This window comes from Syngnathoides biaculeatus, chromosome 2, assembly GCF_019802595.1.
Source record: "Syngnathoides biaculeatus isolate LvHL_M chromosome 2, ASM1980259v1, whole genome shotgun sequence".
NCBI classification, from domain to species: domain Eukaryota; kingdom Metazoa; phylum Chordata; class Actinopteri; order Syngnathiformes; family Syngnathidae; genus Syngnathoides; species Syngnathoides biaculeatus.
The window spans coordinates 21732336-21748977 of record NC_084641.1 but is presented as its reverse complement, the minus strand read 5'-3'; the positions used below and the strand labels follow the sequence as shown (position 1 = coordinate 21748977).

At 42.0% G+C, this 16642-nt stretch overlaps 2 protein-coding genes across 4 annotated transcripts; one reads left to right on the top strand and one right to left on the bottom strand.

Annotated features, from left to right (window-relative positions):
- Positions 1 to 272: 272 nt before the first annotated feature.
- LOC133511743 (lysophosphatidic acid receptor 6) lies at positions 273 to 3794 on the top strand. 3 transcript variants are annotated; one of them, XM_061840643.1, is made up of 2 exons: positions 273 to 386; positions 2681 to 3794. In XM_061840643.1, exon 2 carries the CDS (start codon positions 2699 to 2701, stop codon positions 3659 to 3661), a length of 963 nt encoding a protein of 320 aa, XP_061696627.1. In that variant the 5' UTR covers positions 273 to 386; positions 2681 to 2698; the 3' UTR covers positions 3662 to 3794. The 3 variants fall into 3 exon arrangements, with proteins under 3 accessions (XP_061696627.1, XP_061696618.1, XP_061696608.1); XM_061840634.1 differs by lacking the exon at positions 273 to 386 and adding an exon at positions 2214 to 2581; XM_061840624.1 differs by lacking the exon at positions 273 to 386 and adding an exon at positions 2214 to 2581 and having other exon boundaries at positions 2678 to 3794.
- A 211-nt stretch (positions 3795 to 4005) lies between these two features.
- On the bottom strand, positions 4006 to 16548 carry ints11 (integrator complex subunit 11). Its single transcript, XM_061840610.1, has 17 exons — positions 16355 to 16548; positions 16005 to 16102; positions 15048 to 15121; positions 14744 to 14972; positions 14232 to 14330; positions 13938 to 13972; positions 12708 to 12846; positions 12560 to 12624; positions 12251 to 12440; positions 12090 to 12173; positions 11914 to 12003; positions 10010 to 10172; positions 9814 to 9924; positions 8525 to 8586; positions 6942 to 7084; positions 6647 to 6776; positions 4006 to 4590 (listed from the first exon to the last, which is right to left on the bottom strand). The coding sequence occupies exons 1-17, from the start codon at positions 16380 to 16382 to the stop codon at positions 4528 to 4530; spliced, it is 1803 nt and encodes a 600-aa protein (XP_061696594.1). The 5' UTR covers positions 16383 to 16548; the 3' UTR covers positions 4006 to 4527.
- Between the last annotated feature and the right edge of the window lie 94 nt (positions 16549 to 16642).

Here is a 16642-nt window from a genome sequence, read left to right as displayed (position 1 = left end):
TCTCCCACTTGGAAATCATGGAGGGGTCTGAAATTTTCCTGAGTATATTGCATTTGAACTAAAAGGTTTCACTGTACAAAGTCGTCGACTCAATAGAAACGTCGGAATAGAATGTGGGAGTAGACAGATGTGTAATTTTCCCTCACAAATGTCTACATTGTGGGCTTTTTTTTATTTCACACTGATAGGTCACAACAGTCGGTGGGTTATAGGCCCCTATTTAGCTAGCGTAGCGCACATTTCCTGTAGTTGATCTTTCATGTACGCCTACAGGCCAATGGAACAGGAAATGAAAGAAAGTGCAGTGACAATGTTGAACAGCATCAAAACACATTTCAATTGTGAGCAAGTGAAGAATTAAGACGAAGCTTCTCAAAGGACCGAAGGTAATGTTGACCCACAAAATGCGTTTGATTCGGCGTGTTAAATTGTGAATTCAAATTCTACAGCAAGCATAATTCAGCAAATGTTAAAAGATTGCACATTGCATATTGCACATTTAAAAGAAGCCCATTGCTAACATCAAAACGAAATTGTGATGTGACTTTTACTTTCGCATTATCTGTGATGATCCATGTTTTGGTTTTGTGTTTGGCTTCGTTTCATGTTTTCCTTGCTTTCCATGTTTTTCCATATTCTATGCACTCCATTGATTGTGTCCACTTGTTCTTATTGACCTTCTACAGTGAAGAAAATAAGTATTTGAACAGCCTGCTATATTGCAAGTTCTCCCACTTAGAAATCACGGAGGGGTCTGAAATTTTCATCGTAGGTGCATGTCCACTATGAGAGAGATAATCTAAAGAGAAAAATCCAGAAACCACAATGTATGATTTTTTTAAAAATGTATTTGTGTGATACAGCGGCAAATAAGTATTTCAACACCTGAGAAAACCAATGTTAATATTTGGTACAGTAGCCTTTGTTTGCAATTACACAGGTCAAACGATTTCTGTAGTTGTTCACCAGGTTTTCACACACTGCAGGAGGGATATTGGCCCACTCCTCCACACAGATCTCTAGATCAGACAGGCTTCTGGCCTGTCGCTGAGAAACACGGAGTTTCAGCTCCCTCCAAAGATTTTCTGTTGGGTTTAGGTCTAGAGACTGGCTGGGCCACGCCTGAACCTTGATATGCTTCTTACGAAGCCACTCCTTGCTTTTCCTGGCTGTGTGCTTTGGGTCATTGTCGTGTTGAAAGACCCAGCCACGACCCATCTTCAATGCTCTGACTGAGGGAAAGAGTTTTTTCCCAAAATCTCACAATACATGGCCACGGTCATCCTATCCCAGTGCAGTCGTCCTGTCCCATGTGCAAAACACCGCCAAAGCATGATGCTACCACCCCTATGCTTCACAGTAGGGATGGTGTTCTTGGGATGGAACTCATCATTCGTCTTTCACCAAACAAGGTTAATGGAATTATGACCAAAAAGTTCAATTTTGGTCTCATCTGACCACAAAACTTTCTCCCATGACTCCTCTGTATCATCCAAATGGTCACTGGCAAACTTAAGACGGGCCTTGACATGTGCTGGTTTAAGCAGGGGAAGCTTCTGTGCCATGCATGATTTCAAACCACGACGTCTTAGTGTATTACCAACAGTCACCTTGGAAACGGTGGTCCCAGCTCTTCAGGTCATTGACCAAGTCATGCTGTCGTGTAGTCCTGGGCTGATTCCTCACATTTCTAAGGATCATTGAGACCCCACGAGGTGATATCTTGCATGGGCCTCCACTCTGATTGGGATTGACCTTCATGTTTAGCTTCTTCCATTTTTTTAGATAATGACCTCATACAGGTCCATCTGATTCAGGATAATACATGGAGTGCAGGTAGATCTTGAAAGGCAGAATAACAGGTCTTTGAGGGTCAGATTTTTTGCTGATAGACAGGTATTCAAATACTTATTAGCAGCTGTATCACACGAATAAATCATTAAAATATAATTCATTGTGATATCTGGATTTTTCTTTTTAGATTATCTCTCTCACAGTGATGAAAATTTCAGACCCCCCTATGATTTCTAAGTGGGAGAACTTGCAATATAGCAGGGTGTTCAAATACTTGTTTTCTTCACTGTACATTGTGTTGACCAATCAGCTCCCTCCACCTGCTCATGTCTAGTCCAGGTGTTCCTCGTTGTCTTGTCAACCTGTTTGTATTTAGTTCCCTGGTTTCTTTTACTTCTGGCAAACTCCACATAGGAAAGTCCGATCTGAGACGAAGCCCCCCAAATCTCGCTGTGAGGCAGACGTGGCACCCACAAGACCACAAAGCTCTTTCCAATATTAGCGAAGAACCAAGCATTTTTTTCCATCCTGTATCCAGGTGTTTAATGTGCACACCAGGAGGAGGAGCATGTCCATTGAAATGAAGCATAAAAATAATGCATTACCCCCCCCAAAAAATCATGAATATTTTACATTCCATTTAATTGTCATTGCTGTATGTTTTTGTAAAATACAATATTAGCCAGTCTTATTTACTAATTGAAAAAAAAAAAGCACATTATAAACATTTAACTTTGGGAGGGAAGAGTGGAATTGATTGATTGATCGTCTGCGTCGATTAAAATGGGTAAAGATGATTTTTAATACAAGTATTATATTTATTTCAGTTTCACAAAGCCAACAAGCACGTTTGTTATGTTTCTCTGAGCATCTGCTCTTTTAGCAGGTCATCATCCAGTCAGCAATGAGTAACCCGACAGCAGCCGAGTGTCAAGTCCCTCCAGCGGAGTACCAGGTCTACTTGTTCCCAGCCATCTATATCTTCGCTCTAGTGTTTGGTCTCCCGGGAAACCTGGCTGCCATCTACGTGTTCACCCTTAGGGTCAAAACCCGCAGCGCCTTCAGCGTGTATATCAGCAACCTGGCTCTGGCAGATGTCATCATCCTGTGCACGCTTCCTTTCCGGATCCACTACCACCTCAACGGGAACGATTGGGTGTTCGGCGACGTGGCCTGCCGGATCACGGGGGTCCTCCTCTACGCCAACATCTACATGAGCATTTGCTTCATGACGTGCATTTGCGTGGACCGCTACATGGCCACGGTGCATCCACATGCCTACCTGAAGCTGAGAAGACCTCGGTACTCGCTGCTCACCAGCACCGCCCTCTGGGTTGTCGCAGGAGTGGCTGTCGTAGTCTTCATCCTCATGGGGCCTCTGGAGACAAACGGTAACAAATCAGGCAACCACAACTGCTTTGAGAACTTCGCCGCCCAGGAGTGGAGCTCCCGTCTGTTGCCCTACAGCATTCTGAGCCTGATCTTCTGCTCGCTGCTGCCATCCGCCATCATCTTGGTGTGCTACCCTCTGGCCGCCAGACGCATTTCTAGGATGCGCACAAGGATGGCCCAGCGAGCCTTGAGGGTCATCTACACCATCCTGGCCATCACGCTGCTTTGCTTCCTGCCCAACCACGTGGTGTACCTCCTGCACCTGCTTCGCCGCATGGAGGTCATCCAGAGATGTCCCCTGGCCAACGCCATCTACAACGCCAGGAGGGTCACCATGGGCCTCGTCATCCTCAACACATGCCTGGACCCTCTGCTCTATTACATCACCACCACCCACTGCAGATGGATGTCCGTGAAGAAGACTTGGCTTCGAGTCCGGAGGCGTCGAGCTGTTTACACCATCACAGTGCGCTAAGCCGGTGCGAGCTTCGCAACGATGGACCTGAGCTCCTAGTTGACCCTGAAATTTCATGCTAGAATTGTGGGCTTCCATTTTTTTTTTTTTTTACATAACAGCAAAGCGAGTTCCATAAAAGGCATACTCAGATGAGCCTATCGGGCAATTTTATCATGAACTAGTTCATGGGAGACCTTTGCGAAACTGAAAGCAACTGCTAAAGTACTGATACAAATGCAAAGGTTTAGCTGCTTGCAACGTATTTCTTTAAAAAAAAAAAAAAGCTTTACTCAACTTACCTTCGATCATTTTAATGATTTATTGTTAACTATGAACAATGATGTTAACAGTTTTAACAGCTGGCAGATTTGGCAAGGTAGGAGACCTTCAATATGCAAGAATTTATTTCTATGAATCTCTGCAAGGCTTTACATTTTCAATCGCTTCTAAAATATTCTTAGAAAATCACATCCCATTTATGGTGAGGTGGTGATTCAAAACAACATGATGAAATTATGAACAAATATGTATACATAAACTCATTTATATGGCTGATATGGTGGCTTGGATGGGTTTCATGTCAACTCTGTCTCCTTTCTCTGCTGGGTTCCATTGAAAGAAAAAAACTGAGCATGACTGACAGACTTTTTTTCTTTTTTTAAAATATGAGTCACAAAGCCAGCCTGAGAACAAGTAGCTACGACGTCAGGGAAAAAACATAATTACAGCAATTTTGTTCACCTAACCTGTGCTAGCTAACTAAAATAAAGTTTCTGCAGTGTTACCAAATCAATTGTCTGTATGTAGCCAAACTGAAGTGAATTGTGCCCCAACAGTTCTTTCGTTAAAAACAACCAGACATGATGATCTTATTCGTAATATTATCAAAGTCCAGATGGAAGCCCTTTTTTTAGAAGAGTTGAAAGGAAGCTCCCAAGGTCTTCATCCTGTAGGAAAAAAAAACCCGACATTAATAACAAAGCAGTAAAGAGATAATATAACTAAATCGAGTATGGCTGCAATAGACAAAGTCACACACCTTGAGACCCTTTGTAAAACTTGTCTCACACGACCATCCTGGCAAATTGCCACATTAGAGGCACAAAGTAACGTTGGTAATTATCCATTCATAATTGTTCAGACAGAACTCACTGTTGGACGTCACTGCGTTCCTGCATTCAAATGACATCTCGTACATTGACAATTACCGTAAAAATAAAGTAGCATCGTCTTGCATGTTAAACGTCACAATGAGTGCTGATACTTGTCCAGCAAGGTGGCAGATTCGTGTGTCAACATCAACTCCCTATATTCTGTATTGGTACCTCATCGGGCTACACACATACTGAAAATGAGGCTAAATTAGAAGATTTGTCCTCCTCTGCGCTCAGTATGGGACCAATTCTCTGATCTCAGAACAATTATCCTGAGAGATTATTAGATGTAATGAGTGATTCTTTCCTTCCCTGATCTGCTTGGAAAACATCTATAAATGTTAAAACGTGTTCAACATTTACGCCCTCAAATCCCTCCGTGTCTACTCGACACCGAGTGTGGAGGAGCTACGAACTCCGCGGACAAAAACTGAACGATAGCAAATTAGGAAGCGATTTGAACCTCGCAGGACTGACTGATACACAGGGAGCAGTGTGAGTGTGAGAAGGAGAGGAATTTTTAACTGCAATTGGAGTTATGAATAGAACTAAATGTTAGACTAGCTTCTTGTACACATCAAATATACCGTAATTTCCGGCCTATAAACGGGGACTTTTTTCACACGCTTTCGACCCTGCAGCTTATGTGGTGACGGGGCTAATTTGTGCATTGTTTCCAACAGCTGCAAGGGGGCACTCGAGCAGAAAAGGTAAGAAGAGTGAGACCGGTGGAATATATGTGTCGAGGACGTGACTTTTGCCGGTATGTTTTTTTTTAAATAGAACAATAGCACACTAGTTGAATTCCCGAGTATTTTTGGAAGTACAAGATACAAAAATAGGCAGCACGGTGGCTCAGCTGGAAAGCGTTGGCCTCACAGTTCTGAGGACCCGGGTTTAATCCTGGCCCTCGCTGTGTGTGGTTTGGATGTTCTCTCTGTGTCTGCGTGGGTTTTCTCCAGGCACTCCGGTTTCCTCCTCCATCCCCAAAACATGCAACATTAATTGGACACTCTAATTTGCCCCTAGGTGTGATTGTGAGTGTGACTGTTTGTCTCTATGTGCCCTGGGATTGGCTAGCAACCAGTTCAGGGTGTTCCCTGGCTCTTGCCTGTTGACAGCTGGGATAGGCTCCAGCACTTCCCGCGACCCTTGTGAGGATAAGCGGCTAAGAAAATAGATGGATGGAAGATACAAAATAAACAAATTGCCCCTCGTGGATAATGAAGATACACGGGTTGACACTAACTTTTGCACTGGGAGTGGCACATGATTTGGTCGCACCATTTTTTGACAATGTCCAGCATGACCATGGCATACCACGGTTTCGTGCAAGGATTGACACTGACTCGAGATACATGTGCTCAATAAAGTTTTACTGTGAATAAAAAGTTCACACAGCTGATTGTCAAGATTTGAGTGCAAATTGATCGTGATCTCTCATCGCGATCATATAATCAACCAGCCCTCATGCCACGTTACCAACATCAATATGGCAGTGACATTTACAGTACATATGATTCCACACCAAGGGGGGACCTCTTCATATTGATGTCTCGTGTATTTTTTTCTACTCCTATATTCTTTGTATTTTTTGGGCCATCTGGTTACTGTTGTGCTTCCTCACCAGTCAGTCTTAATTTAACAACAGACATCAATGTGTGGTGTGCTTCGTTAGTGACTTCAAAGACGGCGTACTCTATGAGGGCAGTTGTGGGGGGTGGGGTCCCTCACATTTTGCATCTGCTTCACACACAAGGCAGATGGGCAGTGTGAAAGGGGTTACCGTCGAGACTTTGGTTCCCCTTTGTCAGCCTTGCGACTTTCAAGGCCTAAAAAGTTCCTTTACCTGGTAACTCCAGGAAAGCAGGATGACCTTCGTATTGGTTTCTTCCGGCGATGATGACACTTTGATGACGATAGACTCGACCATGACAGTACCATCGGGGAGGTGCTGGATGGCGTATCCCTTTAAGACACTGAAAAGAGAGGCATACAGTACAGTGACGCACTGAATATTCGAGTGAAAAGTTTATTATCCTTGTGAAGTGGTCGTGAATTAGCTCTGAAGCTAGGTGAGCAGCAAAGACCTGTGGTGGACATGGTAGACCAGTTTCAGTAAACAATTGAAAAGACCTCCTCACCTTTTGAGGTGCGTGTATATTCTTCGAAGTGTGTCGGTGTCACTGTGCGGGTCATGGAGCTGCACACGACACGTGAATCGCAGCTGATGCTCATTGAGTCCGAGTTCCTTCAGGGCTTGTTCCGAGGACACCAACTTGAGACTCTGCGCCCAGTGCAAATGTAACATTGTCACAGAAAGGACTACTTTGACAATATGATAGCCACTAAAAGGACCGTATGAAATGCAGTATTGTTCCTTTATACCGTAATACAATAATGTTGAGGTTTGATTGACATTTTGGCTCAACATCAAACTGGTAACATCAAATTGCACCTATTGGCACAATCATGGGAACTTTTAGCCAATTAAAACCCATAAAAAAACATTTTTAATTCCCTTTATCTACTGGATTAAATCTTACAATTTGGGTTTCTCATTCTAAACTCAACATGTGAAAAGGTTTTTTTTGTTTTCTCAACCAAATTGCACTATTTAGTGATTTTTTTGTACTACAGTACATTACAGTACTAGCATGGAGCAAATGAATGCGGCTACTCTGATTTTAAGAAGTGGCTGTAAATACCCTCTGCTGACCATAGAGAAGAATTACATAAAAGTTTAAGAAGCGGAACCTCTCAACTGACTGTAAAAAAAAACATTGTCATTTAGCAACATAAGAAAAAAGGTGGATCTGATATTTTATAAACACAACCCGGACATTGTGGAAACAAACTGCAATTAAAAACGTTGAAAGATGAATAAAAATAAATAACACTGAATGGAGCCGCACGGTGGCGCAGCTGGAAAGCTCACAGTTCTGAGAACCCGGGTTCAATCCCAGCCCTCCCTGTGTGGAGTTTGCGTGTTCTCTCCGTGTGTACGTGGGTTTTTCCGGGCACTCCGGTTTCCTCTCACATCCCAAAAACATGCAACATTAATTGGAGACTCTAAATTGCTCCTAGGTGTGATTGTGAGGTTGATGGATGTTGTGAGGGAGGACATGAGGAAAGTGGGTGTTAGAGAGGAAGATGCACGAGATAGGCTTAGATGGAAAAAGATGTCACGCTGTGGCGACCCCTCACGGGACAAGCCGGAAGGAAAAGCGGAAGTGTGATTGTGAGTGCGGCTTTTCGTCTTGATGTGGCCTGCGATTGGCTGGCAACCAGTTCAGGGCGTACTCTGCCTCCTGCCCGTTGACAGCTGGGATAGCGTCCAGCTCTCATTTGACCCTTGTGAGGATAAGCGGCTAAGAAATGGATGGATGGAACATTGATTGGGTATTTTATCCTAATGACAAATAAAATGCAAAGCTAGACTGTCTGTTTTTGGCAATGAAACAGCTGAAGGTAGTAAAATTACACACCAACCCAAGGTTTAATTTAAAAACCTTCAGTATTGTGATTACACACCTCTCATTATCATATAGCACAATTGTACACCACTGGATATAGCAAACACAATAGTAAAAATCTTAATACCTCTCTGACTGACCTTAGTTATCTCTGAATAGGTATGATACATGGTACAGCTCTTGTATTTGGTTTTATTATACTGTATGTGCAAGTGTGTAACATGTTGGGGGTGCTCTGTATTTAAACTTACATTATTTTTCATGATAAGGGTTCCGTGCATGATCCGTGGTTTTTTGGGATCAGGTAAAGGTCCTGAAACAACACAGTAGGAAATGCTTAGGTGAGAAGCACTTTGTAATGAAAAAAAAATTGTCTTGTCAAAATTGAACACAGCTGTTACAAATGCATTAAATGTGAATGTGTGATAAAAGAGTCATTTGTTCCACATGCACGCACGCTTGCACAATTTCATTACAAATCCATGAGCAAGAGATCGACCAGCGTCCAAGAACTCATTAAGAGCTCACACTGTAGTTACACTTGCGATCATGCAATGTAACTATGTACAGTGATGCCTCGGTTCTCGACCACAACCCATTACAGAAAATGGTTCGAGAAGTGATTTGTTCAAAAACCGAATCGATGTTTACCAATACAATGAATGGAAAAAGAAATAATGCGTTCCAAGCTTAAACAATTGGGCTTTTTAAAGCATTTTTTTTAGCTTTTCCTGATAATAAACCGGATAGTTGAAATACATGTATAGTTTAAGTACTTTATAAAATAAAATAATTTAAGAAATATATTTATTTTTTGCTTAAAATGTAGTTTAGTAGTAGAGTACGCTAGGCTGGGAGTGCACTGCCGTATCTGCAGCGACTCGGCCCGCAGCCTTGTAAACTTCATTTATTAAAAAAGTGCAGAATAACTTTATATTTATAGCCATGATTGGGGGTTAATATGATGGTCCTCAATAAGAAGAAAAACAACAGTCACGATTGGGACACGTCTGTGTACAGAGGCTGCATTATACAGAATATCAAAAGTGCGTTGGTTGCGCCACACGTCTTATGTCATTTCCGGGGTTTTTTCGGGGGGTTGGGGCGCTCGAATAGACAATAACAAAACGCATTGTGGGTGGGTCAACTGGTTGCGCCGCGCGCATTACGTTGTTTCCGTCTTTTTTCGGGGGCGTGGGAATCTCACAACAAAGCCGTCGTGGGTCCGCTGGTCTGGCAGCGTGCAATACGGGGGCGTTCGAGTACCGATTTTTGTTTGAAAGCAGAAGCAAAAAAAAACCGAGGCTTTACTGTAAATCATCTTTGAAATTGTAATTGATGCAGTTGGGGATTTTGTGCATTCATTGACAGCAGTAGACCTAATGAATATCCACAACCTAAAAATGGAACGAAAAACAAAATAATTATAACAGACATTTGGTCAGCCAACCACTTAATGAATTAGGATATGAAATAAATACATAAATAAATACTATAAAGGCAACCACACTGGATCTTCTTTTTTTACAGTACAACTCACCTCCTAGAGCCATTTCCCTCTTGAGTAGGTTAAGCGACATGTCAACTGGAACTTTGGGATTTGTAGTCACCGTTGTGGTTTCCCCATTAGCTGGCATGTAGCAGTCGATACCTGCAGTGGAGACACCAGACATGCAACGTCTCCTGAGAGCCCCGAAGAAGCCCAAAAAAATGTCAAATGCGCGATCTCCACTCACTAAACTCTTGTTCGATCTTGCCCTTAAGGAACTCCATCTTGACTGCCTCGCCGTGCACAAGCAGCATGTTGCGAGGTTCGGCCATGCGGATGAGCTGCATGATGCCCTTGGCGTCTGCGTGCGCGCTAAATGACATGTATTCCACCTGGAGTTTCACGTCCAACTACGAGAATCACAAGGTGTTGGGGTCAAGGTCAGGTCAACAGTTGCACACACAATTACACCAAGGTCCTAAATAACACGCATCAATTAAATGTAAAATTATTGTTATATTATGTAGTGGTGTTTCATACTCTGCTGACAAAAACGTTATAGATACTGGGCTTTTGAATAAGATTTCAGGATGAACTGAAAATGCACAATAACCTTTACCGGTGAACGTCATTTTGAGTTTTTCTTAAATCCCAAGTGTCATCCCTATAAACATTCTAAAATAGATATTGTAATGAAAAATACATATAACATTATTCAGTTCAATGTCTATACAAAAAAATAAATATGACCGGGTCATCCATGCAGAAATTTGCGAAAGTCTCATTCAACATCCAAGTGGTCGCCATATTGCCTGCATCTTCTGTCCGTGACATCACCCCGGACATTCACCATTGAAAACACGCTGTGCCACCTACTATCGGAGACGAACATGCCCCTTCTGACACAAAAGCCTTTTATGAAGAAGACAACATCTTACAACCAAGTGAAGTGACCGGGGCAATACTAACCTATCGTTTCGAGTCATATTTAGATGATATGCGGATCACGGCCAAACCACATGCGGCCAAACAACCCCCCGCCTGATCCACCTCCACGGCAGCGATGAACAACGGCGCCCGCGGCCGCGAGCGACAACAACGCTGCCGGCCGTGAGTGACGACGATGGCGCAGTCAAACTGCCTCCCTGTCTGATCCATCTCTGCGGTCCGCCGATCACGCTCTGGCCAGGGTGGCACATTGACACATTTAACACCCCTGACTTATGGATTATGCCCGCCCCCCACCCCCAACTATTATTTTTTTAGTAGCTGTATACACACCTGCATTTTGGAACCCAAGAAACTCTCGTCCCTTGCACCTGTGCAATCCATTTTTCACAATGAACTGGGTCTTTTTGAAAAGTATGAAGAATGAATCCATCCTCCCGAGTGTTCAAGCAATGTCCAGCAATGCAATGAGCTGGCATTTTGGGTAACATGAAGGAACGAGCTACCTTCCAGCAGATAAAACTAATACAAACATACGAGACTGCTTGAGTGTGCTACTACCCTGTACGTCACTTCCTGCTTCTTCTCGAAAACAAATCCCTCGAGAGGATTTTCATGGTGGGAGTTAGAAAAAGCCATATATGTCAAAATCATGTTGTGTGGTGAAAAAACGTCTGGGTCCATACCGGCTGCCGTTTTTTCATTAATAACATACTAAAAATCATGCATTTCATGACAGTGGACCTTTAACATTTAACTATACGTCCAACTGTTTGATGCTTCAGTACTTGACACAGCTGATTTTCAAGACGGAGCTGAACGGCAAAATTCACAACAGGTGTGAGAACATCGTATTTGAAGCCTCGCAATGGCGACAACGGTGCTGTGCAATTTGCTAGGTGTCACTTGGTCTTATGATGTGAAAATGTGATCAGCACCATGACGAGGACTGTTTGAATATCAATTCTAATTGAACCAGAAAATGTAGCAAGTCATGAATTGATAAATCACCAATTTTGAATTTTACCATTCAGTTCCTTTGAGGAAACAGCAAATTCTGCACAAGTTTTCAAGTCAATAGCACGTTTGGGACTATATTTAGTGAGAAGAATGGTGACATGTTAAATACTTATTTCAGCTGCTGTATATTTCCCAAAATATCTGTTTATTCAAGAAATCCTTTCGACTGTTCATGTTCCTTACTGTCGCTCTCCCTTCCATCTCCAGTTTCTTTTGTCCGTTCAGGATCTTGTGCCCAATGGTCCCTTGTACGCAATAACCTGGCATGATAACCTGCAGAGATCAGAAGACATTTTTTGACATCAACTGTTGTTGCTTTCATTTGTCCTTTTTTTTTTTTTTTTAAAACAGTCACACACCATGTTCTTCTCATTGCCGGCCCATTTCTTGAAGATCTGCAGTGACTGTCCGGCGTGCAGCATTCCTGGGGTTGCAAACACCACCTGTCAAGTGTTCACACTGCTCTATCTTTGCCACCCTTTTTCATCACACACACACAAAAAAAATTAAAACCACTCACCATGGGTCCTGGGTTGTCAGCATATGAGCGGTCGAAGGCTTTGATATGCTTGAATTCAAACATGTTCCTCTGCACAAATGTTTTCCTGATCTTCTGGTTGGTCCACGTGATGAACAACTTGTAGTAATGATTTGCTTTCTCTGTGAGACCGGTGGAAAAGTAGATTGGAGCCTTCAGGTTCATTCTCTCCCTGTCAGAGGATGTCAATAAGCATAAAAATACACAACTATCAGTGTGTGAACTCCAACTCCCCCCGCAAAATCCCTCACTGTCCACATTTGTAGTCCTTTCATTCTTTGTGTAGTTTACCAAAATGTTTCCAAGAGGATACAGAGTTCCTGGGCTCTTCCCAGGGCAAACACTGGAATGAGAACCTGGACAAAATGATTATGGATTTGTAGACTCTTATTAAAAAAAAATGGCAAAACACAAAACTGTAACACAAGTGTAGTCATACTTTTCCTCCTCGTTCTATGGATTCGTGCACTTTCTTCAGGAAGTCTCTCTCTCTGCACCTCTTGGAGTCCCGGATGGTGGTGGCATAAGTGGACTCTGATATGAGAATGTCTGGACGACATTTGTCGATCCAAGCGGCGCTGCCAACATGAGATACAACAACAGAAATGTCAACGCTCTCCGACAACAAGTCTGAAAAAAAGTACAATTAGAGGCCCACTAATTCTTCACAAAACAGGAACAACAGTTCAAGTTTTTGTTTTATTGTCATTGCATAAGAACACAATGAAACTGCACCCGCCCCCCAGCCCCTCCACATATAAACCACAACAACAAGAATTATGATATCGCAGAGAATCCTCTGTGATGATGAATAGCAGGGACTCAATGATCCAGGGTTGGGATTCATGGTTTCCATGACGTGTATCCCGGGATTCCCATCAAGTGTTAAATGATCTATCATCTAAAATATTCAGTTTGAACATTAAATATCTTGTTTGTAGTTTATTCAACTAAATACAGTTTGAAAGTCATTTGCAAATCTTTGTATTCCGTTTTGATGTTTACACAATATCCCAATGTCACTGGAATTAGGGTCTTTAAAAAATGTTAACTTTTACATGTGGATGTAAGTTAAATTTTTTTACTTGTTCCTTAATATAATCTCAATACAATTAGGACACAGGTGTCAAACTCAAGGCCCGGGGGCCAGATCTGGCCCGCCGCATGATTTTATGTGGCCCGTGAAGGCAAATCATGTGTATCAACTTCCTTGATTTTTGTTAAAATCTGTACCAAAATTTCAAATTGCCTCATCATATCTGATAACGGTGAAATATTACAAGGATTTGTGTGTTACCAAACATCATCAATGGTTGAATAACCCATTAGCCATGTTTTCTGATTCCCAAACTGGTTAATAAATTCCATGTCTAAATATGATATGATGGGAAAGATTTTCATGATTTCACAGTTATAACAGCCCTCTAAGGGAATCTCTAACTGCAATGTGGCCCGCGGGAAAAGTGAGTTTGACACCCCTGAGTTAGGAGGTTCACAATGACAACTCTTTGACCCCGGGAGGATTTCATTCACTATTTTCCAATGGGAAACTTATTTTGTGAGATGGGAATCATACTAAATCATACTTAAAAATATAGTGTATGGCTGGTTTCATTGTAGACGGATTGTGGATGGACACTGAGTTAAACAACAAAAGCAGGTAACTCACCCCAAATGTCTGTCCGGTGTCATGTTATAGTCACCCTAAAAGGGACAGGATAATGGCAGTTAGTCTGAGCTGATGCTTCCTGTAAAGGTTTCCAGCCGGAATTTCAAACTGGGGTCTGAAGACAAAGTTTTGGTGTCAAATTATTGTTTCGAACGGCTGGCAACCAGTTCAGGGTTAGTACTTGTGGCATCTTTGGCCATTTCAAATGCAAACACTTGAATTTGAGAATAGGAAACCATTCACTGTATTTCAATCTAAATTATTATGGTTATTATGATCAAATGCCACACTCACAGTGTAGACCACAGACTCTGAGCCCACTTTGATGTGCACCATGGCAGCGCCCAGAACATGGCCCGCATAGTATGCCTTGATCTCCAGCTCGTCATCCACCTCAATTAAAAGAAAAGATGATTAAATTATGATAGCGCAAGGTTCTAATACGCAGGTGTCAAACTCAAGGCCCGGGGGCCACGTGATTTTGTCAACTTCTTGTCATGTCAACTTCCATGGTTCTTACGAAAATCTGGACCAAAATTTCAAATTGTCATATTTCATAAATGATAATGTTGATATCATAAGCAGTTTTGATTTGCCAAACATGAAAAATTGTCGAAAAACTCATTACCCTTGATTTCTGATTCCAAAAATCGTAAATGTAAATGTAAATATGATGAGGCGATTAAATATTTTTAGGGTTTCACAGTCATAATGGCCCTCTGTGGGAAACCATAACTACAACGTGGCCCTCGACAAAATTTAGTTTGACACCCTTGTTCTCATAGGTCAACCATTAAGAACCCCACCTGGACAGTCTGGTGAAGGTTCAGAGGGATGACCTTCTTCATGCAGTCCTTGATCATCTGCGAGGTAAAAAAGTTGGTCTCGCCCTTCTTGTCCACAGTGATCTTGCGGAAGTCCTCCAGCAGGATGGGGCAGATGGCTTTGGTGGGGTGCGTCATGTAGATCGGTCCGTCGTAGCCCACCATCTCACTCATGTAGGGCAGAGCGCCGCAGTGGTCCAAATGGAAATGACTGACAAAAGTAGAAACTTCTATTTTTATAGCATGTCCATAAGTAATGAAGATGTTAGGAGTTCTTCGTACTCACCTGATGATGACACAATCCAAAAAGTCCGTCAGGCGCCCGTTCTGAATGATGTATGAGAAGTCTGGGAAGCGCCTCTAGAATAACGACACGCGCTTATTTTTTTTTTTACACCAGAAAAAAAAACACCTAACGGTTTTACATCTTTTTCAGAGCTTTCAAAGCTTTTCCACAACTGTACAGTTGTGATAAATGACATTTCGATATAAACACTCAAGATGATGTGATTGGCAGTAAATGTTTCACAAAGATAAGCAAACTAACTACTAACTACAAAATGCAGCTTATTTACAATTTTATTTATAAAAAAGGGAACCAATTGTTGCCAGTGCTGTAAAAATCAGCAATTAGTTTCTTCTTCACAAAGAAATCAAGTAAGGATTGTTAAGAAATAAAACTTAATAAAAAAAAAACATTTTACTTGGGTTGATTTTTAAAAGGTATTGAATGACTTTGAATATCTGAAGCAGAACAAAGGAAGAGGGCAAATACTTTTTTTTGTTTTTGTTTTCACTGTTGTGTATGGATGATTCAGGTGGCATGGTAGGTCAGCTGGAAAGCGTTGGCCTCAAAGTTCTGAGGTCCCGGGTTCAATCCCGGACCCACCTGTGTGGAGTTTGCATGTTCTCCCCGTGCCTGCATGGGTTTCCTCCAGGCACTCCAGTTTCCTCCCACATCCCAAAAACATGCAACATTAATTGGACACTCGAAATTGCCCTGAGGTGTGATTGTGAGTGAGGCTGTTTGTCTTGATGTGCCCCACGATTGGCTGGCAACCAGTTCAGGGTGTACCCCACTTTCTGCCCTTTGACAGCTGGGATAGGCTCCAGCGCTCCCCACGAGCCTCGTGAGGATAAGCGACTTTTAGCTATTTCTGGGAAAACTACCGGGAATATAAAGTACAGTATGTGCAAATATAAGAAAAGGAAAGGTTCAGGGTAGTTAAATAAGCAATCTCACATCATCATTGTACCCCATGTGCATCCCGCAGTCCAGCATAATGTTTTTGCCACCGATGGAGACGATAATGCAGCTGCGTCCAACATCCTGTCCAGCGCCTTGGACAAAGAAAAGACAACAAGAAGAATTAGAGTGGCACAAATTAAATTAATAATTAAAAAAAAAAAAAAATAAACATGATGCGATTCAAATAACTTCTGTCTAACCATTCAGATATTTCTGACTATAATTGAAGACCAAGGTCAGCCTTACTTTTACGCTCAACTAATCACAACATTCGCCATTATTTAGTATTTATATCCAGAATGTTGACAGAATCATTTCTGACGCTAGCTAGCAAATGAACTTACCCAGCGGTGTAACTTTAATTTCGGGCATTTTATCGCCCGTCTGTGTTTATTTTTTTCCAACTTAATGACACAAGCAAATGTTTAATTATAAACATGCAATAATTTAATGTGAATTGTTTATTGTCCTAATTACAAACGTGCACGACTTGGTGAAGTTCTCAGATGTCGAGTCACGCGAAACAAAGACAAGTGACCATTTCCGGAGTACGATTTCTAAATAAGGTATTCATATTAGTTTTCAAATAGCTAAATCGTGTTTATTTGTGAAGATTAATGTGTAAATTACGA